Genomic DNA, 18,829 nt, shown 5'->3' with positions numbered 1-18,829 from the left:
GTACCTGAATACCTCAAACACCAGTGCAATTCATGCCTGGCACTTGACATGTCAGGGTTTAAATCTCGTGTGTGTGCCCTCAAACACCGACCCTTGTCCGAGATCATGATTTGAAGGTAGAGGAGAGCGTAGGTATAGCCCCATGCATCTTTGGAGACTGAACCCTAAGCACTAGCCAATAGCTGCAAGTTCAGATAATAATCAACTACTCTAGTGTCAGTCGTCCTCATCAGCATTTACATATTTACATATTTACATCTTGCATCTTCCTACCCCCACCACTCAATTATGTAGTATGTGCATGCAGAGAGGCCCTTTTTGTGCTCTGACAAGAGAGCAGGCCAGGCCTCATTTGTAAAGCCAGCACTAATCCATCTACACAGTTATCGCAACAAGCGTAGGCTCACGCTCCTCCAGGTCTTGATGGCTAACTATTTACGACGAGACCCGCTTGTAGGTGCGATTGAGCCCATGTCGTGCGACGGGCCGGAGATAGTCCTCAAAAAAGGAACCTTGCGACCGGCTTGGGGTCATGGTTATCGGATGATATCATGTCCAGCGCTGCTGTATCCGGCATCAGCAACTGCGTGTTTCGTTGCTATTTAAACTATATAGTTGCTTGGAGCTTCAAAAGTGCATACACGCTTCTTGTAATATAACACATAAGCGCAAGCTTCGTAGATTTTCAGCTTTGATAGATCAAGCATTCATCGTGATGTGTCGCCTCCAACTATGGTTGCGTGTTTACTCCTCCAGCTCTGATGAATACATGTCGATTTGCTTGCAAATTACAGCCGCATACAGACATAGTACATGGCTAAATAGCCAGCTGGTTGGTTGTGTGAGCTATTTCATGCGTGTGAGCTCCGTTTAGCAAGGCGCGGAATCAGATCATGGCTTATGGGATAGAACCGCAAGTCATACATTGTACATAGCTGTACTAGGGCGTGACTATGTCTTCATCGGTCTATACAGTTATAGGTGTGGCTTATGAGCTGGCTTCACAAATAGAAACTTTATCTAGTTGTGGTCTAGGGCTGCCCATGGACCCCATGCTCGCAAGATGAGGTACTTGTCGACTTAGCTTTTCAACGACCACGGTTAGTGCAAAGAGAAGACCCCCCCCCACGCATAATTCGAAGCATGTCATGCATACCGTGGTCACTTGGCTACAGTGTTTATAGATTGCCAAGACGATGACATTCACTGTCATGGCTAATACCCAAAATGTGCTCGCTTTTTGCTTCCCAAGACACCCATTTCCAATGAAAAATGAAAAACGAATCAGTTTGAGGCCACTTCAACTCACAAGAATCACGAATGGAGATTTCCAAGTTATGCTTCTTCCCTCATATTTCTAGAAGCTCCAAGGAAATGGAGTGCATACCGAGGCCGATATCTCTATCTGCAATATAGGCCATCCTTTTGTGGATCGCGAATAATACAACTGTGTGTTATTGTGCTATAACGGCTTGGATCTTAACTTACCACTTGTTCCAGAACGACTAATCTTTACTCAGCAGGGAGCAGGCAGGCTGCATGTCGTCATTAAACGGCGATGAAGGAACTACGGACCCGAAAAGCACGGTGGCCAAAGGCTACGAAAACAAAAAGAAGGCCATCATCGTCCGTATTAGAACCCGACAGGGCAAAATCATAGACGGCACCCCCTTTTGACGCAGGCGTGTCCCAATATGTATTCGTCAATGCACAGACCAGCTATAGTAGGCCAACTTTCAGGTAGCCCGGATGGAAGGCTTTCTTTGCATCGGCCTTGGAGGTGTGGCCAAGAAATGAAAAAGTGCCAAGATGGAGTTGTGTTCCGAGAGAATCGGGACTCCTAATAGCCAACTAGCGACTGGATGTAGACAGAACAAGGGCAGCGATTTTGTTGCTGTACTGACTGACTAGTTAATAAATGACGAGTCAAAAATACATGTGACCTTGGTGTGACACAAATTACAACACTGTCATTAGCCCCCGAGAGGACATCAAGGCTACCAACCCTAGAAATAAAGCCCAAAGTTGTTAGAGGAGAGCAGTAACTCATCGCAAATTGACGATGGTAGCCCCCGTTGCTCCCGTTATTACCAAATAGGAAACTGGGGAGAAGCTGTCGAAAGAAATGGAAGAAAGAAAAGGAAGACTCAAACTGGGTTGCCTCACGCGCGCATAAACCCTACTACTACCAGCTAACTAGTAGCTATGTAAATTGGCCTCACTGCCTCCCAAGTTGCCTCCCACGCATCATTGTGTGTTTGTAAACTTGTACTTGCACCCTCGCGTCAGTCTATTATGTACATACACATGTAGATAGGTACAGATTGGATTGGAGATTCTGAGCGTAATTGATATGACAGCCAGAACAAAGTTAAGCTTTTTGGTAAGACTTTAATTAAAGACCGGCCATATGGGCAAAAGAGAACAGTTCGGGGCCTGTCCGCGCTGTTTGTTGTCTTGATTGGTGTTGGGGGAGGAGGGAGAGGGGGGCGTGGGCGCATGGGCGCATGGCCGGAGCCAGACCCCAAGAAGGCCCAAGAATAAACAATAGGAGAAGTGACAGGTTTCCAGAAACTGATTCTCAGGCCACCTTCATGATACATGATAACCAGAAGGCCAGTGCATGTTCAAGCAAAAAGGCTGGCCAATCAAGAACACAGAGTTACATAGCTAAGACACGTCCCATTCCCCTCAAATAGGCAAATACTGATTAATACAAGCACCAATTGGAGAGCAGATGTGTACGAGTAGCTCAAAAGCGCAAGTAATCGCGAAGACTATCAAGTACCCTAACGATGAGGTTCCAATTCCAGATCCTTGGCCCGGAATCCAGAAACTGCGCATGTACGTGTCGTTATATTGTACCTGTACACATGTAAAGGCCAACGGACTACGCACTATGTTTGTTCAGTCAGCAAGGAACAATGGGTCGTCCGTGAGAACATAACAACAACGCTAGCGCTAACCAAGGATAGCGCCAAGGCCAGCCCTCACTGTACAGAAACGCACATCAACCCAGAATATTAACACATATGAACAAGCGAGACAGGTCCAGTTATAGTTATAAAGCGCTATTTTGTGACGGCGAAGCGACAAATGGACCAACCGTCATTTGCTGCTGAGTCGGCTATCGCGAAAGAGGGACTGATAAGGTCTTGCTTGCGTGAATGTGTATTCGTTTGAGCGGATTCAAGCGACCCGGAATGAGAAAGCATTGGGCAGGTTGAAGTCGGGGGAGAAAAATGACGCCAGAAATAGGCGAGTACAAAGAAAGACGCCGCATTTTTTGGGGAGTTTTTTTTTTCTTTGGGCGGGGGAGGAGAGAGACAATGTAAAGACGAAGAAACGGGAAGAAGGGAAGAAGAGCTCAGTGAATGAATGGGAGACGGAAGGATAAACCTAAGAGTAGTGAGTTGTTAGATAACCCTAGCTCTGAATAGGTCCAGAAGGAAGAAAGAAGGAAGACGTCAACTATTGCTAGCTAGGTATCCATCATTCATCGGCAAGAGATTAAATCGCTCATTAATACAGTCCTACAATACCAGTAGTACCACATGCTCGTATATGCTTACATACAATCTGCTCTTCTCCAGGTAACTAGTTACTGTATGTGTACAAATCAGTTTGTATGGGTAGTACCTTAGTACTTGTCTCACATAAAGGCTTGTCTTTCATCATCGTCACCTTTTTTTTTTTTTTTTTTTTTTTTGGGTTTGACATGCAAACTTGGGGTTCAAACACACAAGCTTGAAGGAAATTAAAAACGTAACAAAAAAAGTGCGGAAAAAAGACATGAGCTGGTGCTCGAGACTGTTATGTTGGAGTTGACGCTGAGTTCGTGGAATTGGAACCGGGATTCCATGCAATTACTCTAACTATAACCAACTATTCATAGTTATGCATAGTTAGTTATGTGTGTGCAAGGTATTATCTCGGAGGGTTTTTTTGTTCCAGGCGATTGGAAGGTACGCATGTACTTGTGTTGGTGTGTTTATTTGTATTCCACGTACTGGGGCCTCCACGTATGAAGTTTTGATCACTGTAACGGTAGTCATGAAGAAGTCGAAAGTAGCGTGCATGTATATGCCCACACATTTGTTAATCGGGCGTGAAGAAGTACCGGCTGTTTCACGAGTCGCATGTTCAGTTCAGCCTCAGACTCAGTCTTGGGGGCGGATTTTGCTGGAAAAGCACATCCCATCCCATCCGATCCAATCCTCATCGCATGAAGACTGCCGTTGCCGTGCACAGCAAACAACAAAGCCAAGGCTTTGTCTCCAACTAACCAAGCCCAAGTCAGATCTATCTGACACTGACAGACAAAGAAGACGCAGCGAATAGATGGAGAACAACAGAAAACGTCTTGGCTTGATCTAAGCTTCAGTCAGCTGCCAAAGCGCAGCCGCCACCCACTGCCAAGTCTGGCAAGGGGACCCCAAGCCGACCGACCGCAAGCACCTGGTTGTGGTCGCCAGGAAGATCTGTACATACATATGTACGTAGTTATTGGTGTTTGGGTCAAGCCTGTTGGAGATGCCAATACCAGCAAGACTAAGAGAAATAGCAGAAGCCGACAAAACAGGCAAAGAAGTGGAAGATGCCAGAGCACAGCGTTGGAGATCAGATCTTGTGATGGCGAGCTGTGACAAATCGGCCTCCAAAAAAGCACACCTCGTGATACAGACGGGCTCCGGATACGAGCGGAGGTGTTCTCCGAAGATGACTTCGACAACTTCTCAAAAGCACAGCCATGGAGGCAGATAGCCAGACGGATAAGGAAATGTATGCAGGCGTTGGTGTTGGCATTGGCGTCGGTCGGGGCCTGGCGGCCATGGCGAGTTGTCCTTTTTCGTGATGCAGACTGCAGACTGCACTCTGCGCATGAAATGACTGGCTGCTCGATATATTCACTCAGGGCCAGAAAGCAGCGAAAGGATTCCTTTCACGGCTAGCATGGGTCTGGGGTTTGGTCAGGCCCATCGATTCATCCAATGAGTCCCATGTTCGGCATCCTCTGTCTACGCACACGTCTTTGTGCGTCTTTGTGCACCCCTAGCCACCACCCGCACTCCCGGTCCGATCCGGTTCTGGAGAACACAGATGTCTGAATAGAGGGCGGATGGCCGGAGAAGAAAAGGTAGCTAAGAAACGACGCGGCCGCACAACCCACGAGGATATACAAGGCCATTGTACAGGTGAGCAGGGTCCGCCTCCATGGTGCACGCGCGATATTCGACTCGATAGCGTGGGCGTTGCCCGAATACAAGATATACACCATGATACGGGTATGTACAACAGCGTGAGGCGGCCGGAGGGACCGACTTGTTCTGGATGCTGACAGCGACGATTGTGCCATGCTTCTTATCTATAACCTTGTTCAATGGGGCCTGCGGGCGTTTCAGATGCGGGCCTGGGTTGCGTGCATGTATGCAAGTGCGTGCGTGTATTTATATGCACCGTAGGTTTAATTCAGCCTATCCTGTTATTCCCGGCTTTGTCCAAGATTTCTCTGGAGATAAATTGCTGGCTGTTGAAGACAGCATGCACCACGCAACATTTTCAGAGGGTAGAGGCGAAATGCTTGTCTCCTGGCACGGCACTGAGATCTGAGGCGATCTGGCAGACGGACGGGCAAGGGGGAGACGAGCAAGGGGGGACGGGTCTGGTGATACTAGAGACACGGGGAGAGGACTAGAACGCACAGTGTTGTAGTGTAGTAGCTAGTCATTGGTGGAATAAACAGGCCCTGGAAGGTAATAAGTGGGGGGGGGGGGGGCCTTCACTTGCACTTGCATTTGCTACTGATCATTTTTCTTGTGGCTCTGAGAGTGGGGCTTTTACCACAAACAGCAAACAACAAACAGTGCGTACAGCCCTACACAGCCACTGAAAAATAAGCAAACGAGTGCTGTAGCTACAGTATGAGAAGTACGCTGACGATGCGGGCAGACAGACAGACAGACACCAAAGAACAAAACAACCGTCCTTCGGAAGACTTCCTTTGCTTCGGGAGCATTATCCCATTGCTACAACTTTTCTACTCGCATTTTTATGTTATGTACAGACAGGCACACATATGTACTACCACCCCGTGCCCAGTGCTCATCAACCAGATCACGTCCACTCCCACAACATCGACTCGGCTTGTACACAATGGTGTTTGATAACGGCACAATCCACCCAAAGATAAAGAAAGCAACGGGCAAAAAAAAGACACAGCGCCAGAACCAGCGGAGCCAATGGGATGAGACGCCCAAGGCTAGACACGTTTGTGAGCCAATCCCCGGCCTTGGCGGCTGGCAGACGGTCGGCCTCGCCGAGCTGCGTCTTCTTCGTCTTCTCCTTATGGTGCCGTGAAACTTTGTCCCGGTGCTTATTGCTGCTTGATAATGTTACAATACCGCCAATAGTTGTTGACGCTAAGAGCTGATGCAACGCCAGCCAGACTCATCAATCGCCATTGCTACACCAGCTGCTGCAACTGATGTAAATACTTGTCCCATTTACTCTGGTTCCCCGTAAATCTTGGGGGACACCATGGTTGTAGCCTTAACCAGCCTTTTTTTTTTACTACTGCAGGTCATATGTTTTCAGGTGGTATTCTATCACTCCTCCCTGATGAAGCGCCAATACACCAGCCAGCCAGCCACGACATGGAGATAACAACAAACACCCTGAACCATCGACCAACCAAATCGCCATCCAGAATATCTACTGCAACCACATCTCCACTCACCCATCCCGTGTCAAAAGGAAGAAAGGCGACGCCGCTATGGACAAAAGTTCATGGTTGGTCGGTTGGCGCCTTCTGTCTCGCACATATGTATGTACATACATATGTATATACAGGCACAAGTAGAAATATGTACTGATATACATAGACGCTGTATGGTCGACATTTCACCTGGCCATTGCAGGGCAGAGTGACATTGATTAACTATCACGGACTACGCAGCTGACGCCTTAGACGAATTTCTTTATTCTGCTGTCCAGACGCATGCACGCCTAACGAGCCACAGTCTGAACCACCATATAGAAGAAACAGACCGGTCAGAAAACCTCCATGATGCCACCCGCGAAAGTTTTCACCACTTGAAGCACTTATGTAGAAGTGCACAGGCACCGTCATAGAACGGATATTCAAAGACACCTGCATGCCCATCCAAAAGCACGGGCCGATTAGACCCGTTGTCTTGGCTATCTGCTCTCAAGCATGGAAAGGTAACAAGCAGCATGGAAAAAAACAAAGGTAAAATGACTAGAGAAAAGGTCCTTGATATGCCAAGATCTGGACTGCTACATAGACATGTACTACCGTCACATCTGCATACACTACAAATGTCTCTTAGTACATACATACTTGGATGACTCCAGGTAACGTCGACTAACATCGCGATCCTGCGGCTAATATGGAGACTGGGGGAGCAGAGGTACGCTGTAACGTATGGGGTAGTTATATAACTAACGACTCTAGAAAGAAGCCCAAAGTATCGAAACTTGATATCGATTGCGTAATTCAACCTACATCTGAATCACATGACAGGGTTTGCGATGGGCTGAGACTTGGAGTATATTACACCAGACTCTTATGAAGACGACCCAGAAGCCTCCAACATGCTTCGCCTGTTACGATATTCAGATATTGCCACCAGCTTACATGACGACAGCAACCTTGCAACGCCATAGGAAAGCAGTGTAGAGGCAAAGGCAAAAGCGGACACAGAAGTATAGATGCAGATGCAGATGCGGATGCAGCGCAACCTATATCTTTACCTGCATACGCGCGGTGCCAAGAAACCTATTCCTGGTCTCTCTGATGCATACAAAGAAAAGCATATAACCATACATGGAGGCATCCGGCAAGTCGATGCCCGTTGAATCCAGGCTCATCGTATGATCAGGTTCTCTGTCCAACCGCATAGTTCGTCTGCCGTGCTTTTGTTTGCCAGATTCTAATGTGCATTGAGATTCAATTGTGGGCCGTACTGCATCTTGCGGAAGTAAGGAATGACGGATAGATAGTACATGTGTATGCGCCCATGTTCATGTATGTACATACAACTATATAACCAACTACATTCAAGCACAACTGTGAATATGTACGTACATGCGCAAATTCAAATAGCTACTATACTAGCACTTGTATCCATCTATCTCGATTATCAACCAAGGCGGGTGGTGTGTTGGTGGGGGCAGGACCAGATAAAGTGCGTGGAGCCAAGTGTGTACACGATTGAGTTTGCTAGTCTGCTCTGTGCTTCGATATCAAGATTGGAGGGGTGCATTAGACTTTGAAGCTCGGATGAAGTCTGGAAAAGAACGGATTCCCGACCCAATAGCTCTGTCCTGTTCATCTCCATCTTCGCCCCCTAGCTCTTCTGAGTCAAGGGTTCCGGATTTATGACGCCATGGTCGCCTTGCTTCAAGGAGCAACACTGGGACTGGGCTAGGATCTTGTTTGTAGAATGCATTACGTTGGCCGAGACGGATAGTCTGGCGGTTGAGATCACTGACGATTTAGACCGATAATCTCGAGATTTGCATGTCGCCAAAGGAATCTTCCGGCTAATATAATCGAACGACCCTTTAGTCGCCTTGTGCAAATCAACATCGCATCCAATGACCGAGATATGTCATTTCCTCATTTGTAACTTTGGCCCGGAGTCTATATGGTGCTAGTCGCCCGGAAGGATTGTAAACGTTGTTTCGCATGTTGTACAAATGCCACGGCCAAGTCTTTTTAGACGGGAGCCATAGGTAGCTAGGACACAAAAAGGATGATGCCAACAGGCTTGACTTCTAGGGAAAATGTCGATCTTGGCTCTTAACTAGGTCTGCATGCCGTTGCGTGTTATATACCGAGAAGAGCTTAGCGTGCTGGGCAAGGCTTCGGGAACGAGAGAAAGAGAAAAAAGGAAAGCTTGGCCTGCAAGTCGGGGATACAGCTGGAGGACTGGCGTCGTGTCGCGTGTGTCGTATCCCAGCTACTTGCTGCTTGTTATCCGGCCAAGGCTGTTATAGCCGGTCGTAAGCATGCGTTATCGAAATCATTGAATATTGCGAGGCATTCGATTCGATAGTCGTGCGGTGTGGCCAGTTGCCGTTGGCTGGGCTTTTTTTTTTTTTTTTTTTTTTTTTTTTTTTTTTCAGGCCCCAGTTCTTACGTAGTCCTCACACCCCACTCTCACCAAGAATCTTGGGCCAACGCGTATATTTTGACTTGGGGCGGACGCCAAAGGGAACAGGACACATTTGGCTCTGGCTCTGGCTCTCGTGAAGGAAAAAGACCCCACCCATCTGGAGATCCTTTCAACATGTGCGTCAGGTCTCAGAATGGCTTCTTGGGGGGTTTAGGCTATCGCGCAATAACAGCTCAGGCGACCCCACGGACCAGGGGTCTCCCTTCTTCTCTGGGGCATTTTCAGAATGGGGACTGATAGGCGTAACTTGGGGGGGAAAAATAAAGCCAAGACCGCCTGTCTGCGTTGGCGTTGGCGTCTTTGTTGTGGTGGGCATGGACCATCGAGCCCATGGCGCAGGGCAGCCATGAGTGAATACAAGATTGATTTCCAGATGATAGGTAGTTGTTAGATGTGGAAATGACTAAACGTCAAAACAGACTAGAGATTAGAGCCAGGGAAATAAACAGTGCTCAAGTTATACGTGACGGTCAAGAACTGAAAGCAAGGGAGGGTTGAGGATCTCGAGACATCGCAGGCGATAGATTGGAAGTCGAAGCCGCGAAACGAAAGGATGTACATCGGTAAGAAAATACAGAGCAAAAAATAAAAAAAGAAGAAGAAAGTAGTAATATTATTCAGCTTTAAGTGACTCCTTCTTCGTCTTGGGGGTCTCGCGATCAAGGCGTTCTGTAGGAGTCGAAGTCAAGCATCAGCTGGAATCTAAACGCCACGGGCACCAGGCGAAACGCGTGTGGCTGAACCAGACAACTGGAAGGGTTGGACGTGGCGTTGGCAACTGTGTGGCTTGGTAACGGTATTATTGCTTGTGTAGCCTGAGATATCTGGGCAGTCCTGTTGAAGAAGTGTGAGATGAACTGGAACTCGATGTTCTTCGGCGTAGATGGGGCTTTCAGCCGATGAAAAGGTTGTAGTCGACATGTGACGGTAGCAACGATGTTTCCATTGTAGTTGTATTCCTAGGCGCGGGTGCGGAACGGGTACTGAGATGGGCGTGGAATGCTGCGAAAAGATAAGAATGGGCCATCAATGACAGGAGAATAGGCTCCGTCTCCCCAAGGAGCGGCAGCAGAGAACTTATATAGCACGGCCCATCAGACTTTGCTCTATATCCTGCAGTGTTATAGACCATCGTCTCGTGCTACCTCAGCCCCAACAACCTACCACACAGGAGCCCACCGTCCTCTGCATACGGGCGGGCTACTTACCCTGCCCTGCCCACTTCTCCAGACTGTCCTCAACATGAGCGGGTTGGCCATCGCAAATCCCCCGGGTGGAAAACGAAAAAGAATCATGGAGAAGGTTTCTAAAGATGGAGAAGAACGCAATCCTTCCGTCTGACGTATTCGCATTTAATCGTGAACTTCCCTTCTAGGCCGACACTACCCACCCTTCAAGGCCGAGATGAGCGCGGTTTCCCGCGGAATACTGAACTAAAGGCCTGCTGAATGAAAACTGGTAATCAAAGTCTATGCGTCCCTTGACCTCATGTGTCAGAGCTGAGGATAACATCACAACCATCGGAAGAACTCGTATCTTGCAGAATGACCGTTATCTTTTGCACTTTAGGCTGTGAATAGAACATCGTCATGGCGTTATGATAACGAAGTTGTAGTGTGGCAGCCGCACTGGCCACGGCCACTCTACCCGTGCGGGCTTTTTGGAGGCTTATTGCAGCAGTCATATTCAACAACCAGAGGGGTGGTGGCGCAGTTGGGAGCGCGTTAGACTGAAGCCACAACAAACTTCAGCCGTCTCAGTAGAGAGTTATCTAAAGGTCACCGGTTCAATCCCGGTTCACCCCAGAACCTTCCTTATTGTCCGTTGTGATGCTGAGATTGACAGCAGAGGTTGACTCTTTTTGTTTATTTTTCCGGGGATGTTGGGCGGGCGGGAGACTCTCCGTCATTTTGCTCACATTTTGCCGATTCTGGATAATGGCGTTGTTCACAACTGCACAAATAGATGTTGGTGTAATCGTGTGTAACCTTGAAACGAGATCCTCCCGACTCATAATCTTTGGGACTAGGCCTAGCTGAACCAACCACCAATAATGAACCAACCTTCCCTCCTACAACCCTCGGGGTGGCACCTTTGAGTTCAAGATGTCGCCCCCTGGCCAAAAAACGAACATTCCCCCCTCGTTGTGGGCTTGAACGAGCGCGCACATATCCCCAAAGCTGCGTCTATTCTTTTTTCGAGTTGTGAGGCCTTGAGCCCGTCTTTTTCCCCTCTCGTGGGTTGATCTCGTCGACGTTCGCCCCTTTTCTCACCACCGCTACGACCGTCGGCCCCTCGAGCACTCTGCACTGCACCTCAGGGAGACACACTCACTCTCGATGGACCGCCTTTCTGGAAGGTTCAGGTAGTCCGCCCCGTGGCGCGGGAACCGTATCGCTGTGCCTCATCCATTGCGCACGCTACGGTTACGCCAACTTTTCTTTCTTCAGGTCCCACGATCACCAGACTTCTGGAGGCTCATCTGGCCGTGGTTTTTTCGCTCTTTCGAGAGCCCCCAGGCCACGTCCGCTGATTGGTTCGTCTGCGAGAATTTTTCTCGTTTTCCCACCCTTTAGCCGACGAATGAATGTTGGTGGGGATGGTAGCTCCACAGCAGGGCTGCGCTGGTTTTGGTTCCACTTTTTCTTTGGGGGATGGTTTGGGGTTGTTGCGCTTTTTGCGCGGTACTACAGCAGTTAGCCAGGATTCCGGGTTTGGTTTGGAGGTTGCACGAGAGAGGGACAGTCCTAGCAGCTGGGCGGTGGGAAACTGCACGTCATTACACTTCGCCAGTGCAACTATCTATAGGCGGATTCGGGTGCTGGTTTTTAAACAGCTGTATGTATTTCTGGTACCAGCAATGGTCCCCTGTCGTATGCCGAGAATCCCTCGCGAGTAGACAGGTTAAATAAAGACTTTCAATTCAACACCAATAATGAACAGTTATGACACATGTCGGCATAGCAGGACATCAGTTTCATGTAAGAATGTATCGATTAGCCGGCGACATTTGACAGCAGCTCTCGTCGTGAGGGCGGAGATACTATGGGCCACTGGTTAATCAAAGAACGGACCTCTAGGAACAATGGTGGCATACATCTCCAATTTGTGTGTTATAAATAGGACTGACTTACTACAGAAGTGGCAATTTCTTGACACTATCATATTTGTAATTCATATCTCACAACCATGCATGAACTTATCTACTTTTCTCCCCATTACATTGAGAAACTGTGTACATGCTATCTTTCCGCGGAAAACAATCGGGAATCGGCTGGTTGATTCAACTGTCCTCGGTGATGATGAGAGTCTTTATTTACCTGTCTATTCACAAGGGATACTCGGCATATGACAAGGAACCATCTCTGGTACCGAGTTTACACAACAAACCCAAAATCAAGAATCAAAATCATCAATACAGTAACCCCATATCCCCAAGTGTAATGACGGAGGGTCTCCCACCCACCTAGCACAGAAGCCGTCCTTCGTTTGCGTGGCACTAAACAAGACCTAGAGTCATGGACTCACTACTGATGTAGTTATGCCTTTTTCATACAAGAAATTGACAAGGGAATTAGATTGCAACCTAGTCATGCCAAAAGTGTTAGCAGCGCGGTTGCACTCGATACTGGGCTCCGGTTGTTAGGCAGCTCTGGGCAAGGGCGGGCCGGTTGGAGGACGGTCAGGTGGAGGACGAGGTAGGGAGTCCCCTTCCTGCGATTGCGGTTACGTTCTCCCTCAGCGATGTGCTAGGAGCACCGGTGGATCTTTGGCAGCTTTGGAAGCCAGTCAGATGGCCCTACGCTTGCTGGCTATCAGCTTCTGGAAGAAGCCTCTTGACACACATTGTAGTAGGTTGCGGGGGCAGACCAAAATGTGTTCCGGGGTGGTCTTTGCATCACAGGGAGGGCAGACAAGCACAAGATCCAAGTGCCTGAACCGATGGTGGTAGTCTGCGAAGTCTCCGTGGCTGAACAGCGTCGACAAGATAGTGCGGGCGAGCCTACGCTCTGTCTTATCAAGAAGCCTTTTTCAGGCCTTCTTAGGCGCCTCTAGTGGTCGTCGCAGGTGGGGTTTCATGGCGCGTCCTTCCTCCAACCACCAGGTGCAGAGCTCGGCAGTGACGCGGGAGCAAAAATAACTACGCGCCCAGGAAAGAGACATCCCTTGGAGCATTGTGGACCTCTCGGCGCCAGTCTTGGCCTACTGGTCTTGGCCTGTTGGTCTCGGGCTTAGCGCCCGGGTCGTGAGCTGGTACACTGCGGCAAGGTTGTCTGAGCAGATCCGGACCTTGATTTGATTTGGTTGTCTTTATTTTACCTGTGTACTCGCGAGGTATTCTCGACATGCGACAGGGGACTAAAACTAGTACCAAGAAATACATACAGAAGTCAGAGAACCAAAAACCCAGAATCATACATACAGGCAATCCTCACTGCACGAAGTATAATGACGGAGGGTCCCCCGACCGCCCAGCGCAATGGCTGTCCTTCGCTTGTAAGGTCCCAAACAAGACCCCAAGCCTCGGCCTTTACCCTGTAGAAGACCAAACCCAAAAGAAAGATAGAACATGACAAAGGAAAAGTAACAAAAGGAAAAACCGGAAGTAGAGAGAGAAAGGGGGAAACAAGAAAGCAGAAGAGAGTGGCAGCGCGCGCGCTAAGTCGAGAGGCCCGGAGGAGCCCCCGCACTGGGAGGTGGAGGGGCGGGCGGTGATGGGCTCGACGGGGAGCGAGCGGGAGGGTCGGCGACCTGTGGGTGCGCCTCAGTCCTCGCGCGGCGGTGGGCGAGCAGCACAGTGGGTGCTTTAGCTGCCTTGGTGGCCAGCCAGGTGGCCCCGCGCTTGGTGCCTATCAACTTCTGGAAGAAGCTGCTGGACACCTGCTGTGGGTTCCGGGGGCAGACCCAAGCATGCTCCGGGGCGGTCTCCAATCCGCAAAGGGGACAGGAGAGCACGGCGTCCACATGTTCGAAGCGGCGATGGTAGGCCGCAAAGTCGCCATGGCCGGACAGAGCGATCAGCACTGCGCGGGCGAGCTTGCGATCGGTCTCGTCAAGGAGACTTGACCAAGCCTTCTTGGGGGGTTCAACTGGGCGGTGCAGATGGGGTCTGATGGCGCGCCCCTCCTCTGCCCACCAGGCGCGGAAAGCAGAGTCGAGACGGGAGCGGAAATAGTGGCGGGCCCAGGAGAGCGACATGCCGTCCAGCCAGGTGTTTGTCCTGGCCCCTAGCTTTGATTGCTCATCTGCGAGCTCATTGCCCGCGATGTCGGAGTGGCCCGGGACCCAAATAGCCTCTACCTCGGGTGGGCCGTCGGGCCAGGGCCTTGGTCGCGGCCGCTCTGGGTGCGGTCTGATCCAGCTTGCGCAGATCATCTGGGCGCGCCTCAGATACTGCTCGGAGGTGCCCGGCTTGGCGTAGCGAGACGTGAGCCGGTTCACTGCGGCGAGATTGTCGGAGCAGATCCAGACCTTGCGGCACTGTGGCTTCTCCCATGAGTCGACCTCTGCCAGGGCCTTGGCGATGGCCAGCACCTCGGCGTCATGGACTTCGGCGCGGAACGGGGCAGGGCAGTTGCCCGTGGACAGGGTCCTGCCGTCCTGAATGACCACCCAGCCGGCGCCGACCTTGTCATCCCTCAACTTGGATCCATCCGTGTAGATCCAGAGATCTGAGGGGTCCGAGGAGCGGACTAGTAGCTGGTGGGCCGCGGCTGCGGCCTCCTTGTCGCCTTGCAGCGGGGGGCGGGTTGTCGGGAGCACTCCCTTGCACCTAGCAGGGAGGCTCGTGGCGATCCTGTGCGGGAGTAGCCTCTTGAGCGTACCCAGCTTGCCACCATCGGTGTCTCCGAACCCTAAGGGGTGGTTTGCCGGGGCTAGAGATGCCCTGATGCCGGCCGAGGCCAGGAGGTGGTCGAGGACGCAGCTCATGGGGGGGAACCCCGATGCCAGGTTGAAGATCGCACATGGCGTCGTGCAATATAAGGGCAGCGCTGCACGTAGTCCCCTCCTGACCGTGCGGTCCAGGATGTGGGCAGCCCCGAGAAGGCCCCGGGAAGGCTTGGTTGGCGAGGGGCCAGGGCGCCACCACGTGGCCGCCGCGTATGTCAGTTTCGTGACCACGCAGGCGCGGACGGCCGTGAGAGCCCCCCTAATCGGCGCGCCCTTCCAACAACCGGACAGGATCTGGATGCCTCGGATCACGGGCGCCGTCCTCTGGGCTACGTCGCGGATGTGCGGCAGGAACGACAGGTTGCGGGACCACAACACGCCCAGCCAGCGCAGAGTCCCGCGGGGGTCCACCGGTTGGAGTGTGGAGCCGTCCGGGAGACGTGCGCTCGGGTTTAGGCCGTGGCACTTACCTCTGAAAATCGAGGAAAATGTTGGTGGTCCGGACCTTACGGGATGGTAGTTTCACCCACCCGGTCATTTTTGGCTGAATTGAATTGAAAGTCTTTATTAACCTGTCTACTCGCGAGGGATTCTCGACATACGACAGGGGACTATTTCTAGTACCAGGAAAAATACATAACAGAAGCAAAAACCAAAACCTAAAACCATGCATACAGAAACAGGTCATTTTTGGCTCTTCCAGTGCCGATCTTGGCCGCGCTGGGCCCTCTGGAGGTGCTCGCTTGAAAATTAAAAAAAAAAGGAAGAAAAAAGAGACTTCAAAAAATAGCACGACTCTAAAACAAGAGAATTCAAAGCGTCACGAGTAGGGTTCGAACCTACGCGGCCGAAGCCATGAGATGGCTTGAACGAATTATTCAAGTCTCACCCATTAACCACTCTGGCATCGTGACTTAGTATTTGTTGATAGCTGCCCTGCAAATAAAGATTATAAGAGAGACCTCAGTAAAGGGCAGACACTTTTTTTTCTTTTTGATTTTCTACTTCCATTGATGAGGTATTGTTCAGATGGGTCCAAGGACTCAAAAGGATATGCCGGCTCAGGATGGGTGCTGATGAAGCAAGAAAAAGAACTAGCTGCGGGTAAACTGCATCTGGGGGCCTGGGTAGAAATTGCGGACGCGGAAGTGATTGCTGCGAGACAAGCCGTAACTGAACTATTTTAGAACCACTGCAGACACCAAGGAGATCAAAGGCGTCATCTACCTCGACAATCACAGTGTGGTGGACAGGGTAAACACTAACCTCCCAGTTTGGAGTTCCTCGCAAGGAGCTAACGACAAAACCAGAAAAGAGATGTGGAAGTTAAAAGAGGGACGCCCGGACGAAGCTGGCAGGTGAGATGGGTCTTTAGCCACATAAACATCCTAGGAAACAAGCGGGTAGGCCAATTGGTGAACGAGGCCATGGCCGAAGAGACAGCCCGACCCAATCCGTTGTGAACTCTAGCAGCACCGAAACTACAGCGCAAGCGTGAGTTCCAAGCTGCGACCGATTGGTGATTGAAAAGCACTGGGCGAAAGCTGGAGGTACCGGTGGCATGAAAGGCTATAGCCATAAACCAAAATCGGGTTAACGGGAGCAAAGCCCTCGCGGCAAAGTCAGGGCAAGGTGATCTAGGCAAGTATCACATTCGCTCCGGGCACGACATGCCATTGGTGTGCGCGAGATGCGGATCGATCCGACAAGGATGGCACGAGGGGCAAATGCGTTGGCCGATAGAGTCGACAAAACGGAAAAGAGGGGCCGGAGGAGGCAACACCTCTTCAACCGGACACAGTCCGACAAGAAGGCCGAGTCATTCGTTTTTTTTTTCGCGTGTGTTTTACATTACACTATGGCTACAGCTGCAATAGAAAAGACATGGAACCAAGTCTTCGTAATAGTAGATACTAAGACTAGTACCACCAGAAAAGCACACTATAAATATTAAGATGCTTCCCTGACTAGAGTTGAAACTAAACAAGAGACCCGTGTACAATCGTTCGTACATGAAGACCGCCTGTAAATATGGAAGTGATAGCTAATAAGATATCCAATGTTATTCGTATAGTGATAAAAAGGTGCCGGTTGGATCTACTGATTATCTTGCTGAGTTCCCATGTAAGTTCTAGTTGAGTCATGAAGAAACTTTAGGGCAACTATCTTGATACGTCAAAGGGGCTGTAGCCAAAAAGAATATATAATGCATCAAAACCACGCCAAGCTCAACACCAGGAGTATCTTGGCCATGATTAACTTGAACAAGTGACAGAGCAGCCAAAAGGGAACTTCACCAGTTAGATGATGTGCAGTGCATTTAGCATCGAAGTGTTTGTCGCCAAATCGCGTACATCCGGCAGATCCCTAAGCAAGTTGAGGGAACATACATTTCACCCAAAAATACAAGAGAATAGTCTACCCCGAGAGTGAATACAACTTTACTCGTACCCTCATAGTACGTGGTAACTACATGTAACAAGCTCAAGCTTACGTTGAGTTCATCGTTACTTGCATACACCCCCGACAGGCACAATTCTAGCCCACTGTGAATCTAGCGCCCATTACCACAGAATGATAATTACACTGCAATTCCCAGTTCGATCCTCTCTCTCTGCGTTTTGTCTTTCAGGTTACCCAAACACATTATTGAGTTGGGAGGGAGTATGATGTGTCTCGGAAGAAACACATTTCAGTACTTCAGGACACCAGATACTACTTCCTTGCCTGAGTTCATGCGAAATCTGGCGCACAAAAAATGGAACACCTGGCAACTAAATCGTGGTCTCTACACAACAAGCGAAAGAAACGTGGTGAAGTTCCGTCAATACAGCCCGTGTTTCAACTATCCAGACAAGGTCTGTGTAACCGTCTGTACACCGACGTCTTGGCTTACGAGCCATGCCAACCACTAGACTAGATGCCCATAGTTCTACCCGCCAACTGGCATAAAAATCTTTTGAGGCATGCCACACAAAGTCCGAGCTTGCCGAAGTCGCCGCGAAGGAAGGTCAAAGGAAGATGTTGTTCTCCAGCCTTATCACCAGGGGTCACCTGAAGGCCGGTTTTGCGTGAACAACTTGGAATGGCGGTGCACCTTGGCCATGGTTCTCCTTGTTCCGTGAAAGTAAACTCGAGAAATTTATATATGGAAAAGAAAAAAAAAAAAAAAAAAAAAAAAAAAAAGAGCACTCGCTAGCCACTGGACCTCGGATTTGTATTACGCACCACAAGGGCGCAGGCCTCAGTCTATTCGGTGTTGGAGAGATGGATTCCGTCCTTGTCTTCCTCTTTCTTTTCTTGGCCAAGCTAGACCCTGGCAATCCGCTGGTACTAGCACAACGCCCGAGACTAAGGAAGCTTTAGTGCTTCTTTTTCTTACACCTGTAGGCTAGTCTGTGCTCCGGACCCTGTACTCTGGAACCTATGACCTATGACGGTGACTGGGGTCCATGATGATGATGGAGAGCAAGGAGTGGATTGTCAATTGGTCAGCACGGTAGTATCTATTAACTAAGTGATGTGCTTGTTTGTTCTAGAAACCAGACAGCTTCCAGTCTCTTGTTCGGCGTCTTCTTTTTTCTCTTTGTCAGGGCTTACAAAACAAAGCAAGAACAAAAAAGACGGCAATCATTGTTGAGGCGCGAAACGCCGAGCGAAACTCGCAGTCATGGGTATCAAGAATTCTGTCTCCATATGGTCTAGGGCTCAATATTACCATGTCATTTGCCGATCTC

General features: G+C 49.8%; 1 protein-coding gene across 1 annotated transcript; it reads right to left on the bottom strand.

The window, feature by feature from the left end:
* Nucleotides 1–13,859: 13,859 nt before the first annotated feature.
* Nucleotides 13,860–15,630, bottom strand: BROUX77_004097 (uncharacterized protein; the record flags this gene model as incomplete). Its single annotated transcript, XM_073748821.1, has 2 exons — nt 13,860–15,564; nt 15,623–15,630. 2 exons carry the CDS (start codon nt 15,628–15,630, stop codon nt 13,860–13,862), a joined length of 1,713 nt encoding a protein of 570 aa, XP_073606522.1.
* Nucleotides 15,631–18,829: the final 3,199 nt, after the last annotated feature.

This window comes from Berkeleyomyces rouxiae (assembly GCF_048999995.1).
Source record: "Berkeleyomyces rouxiae strain 22BRR77 chromosome Unknown BrBRR77_ptg000003l, whole genome shotgun sequence".
NCBI classification, from domain to species: domain Eukaryota; kingdom Fungi; phylum Ascomycota; class Sordariomycetes; order Microascales; family Ceratocystidaceae; genus Berkeleyomyces; species Berkeleyomyces rouxiae.
This window is presented reverse-complemented; position numbering and strand designations above follow the sequence as displayed.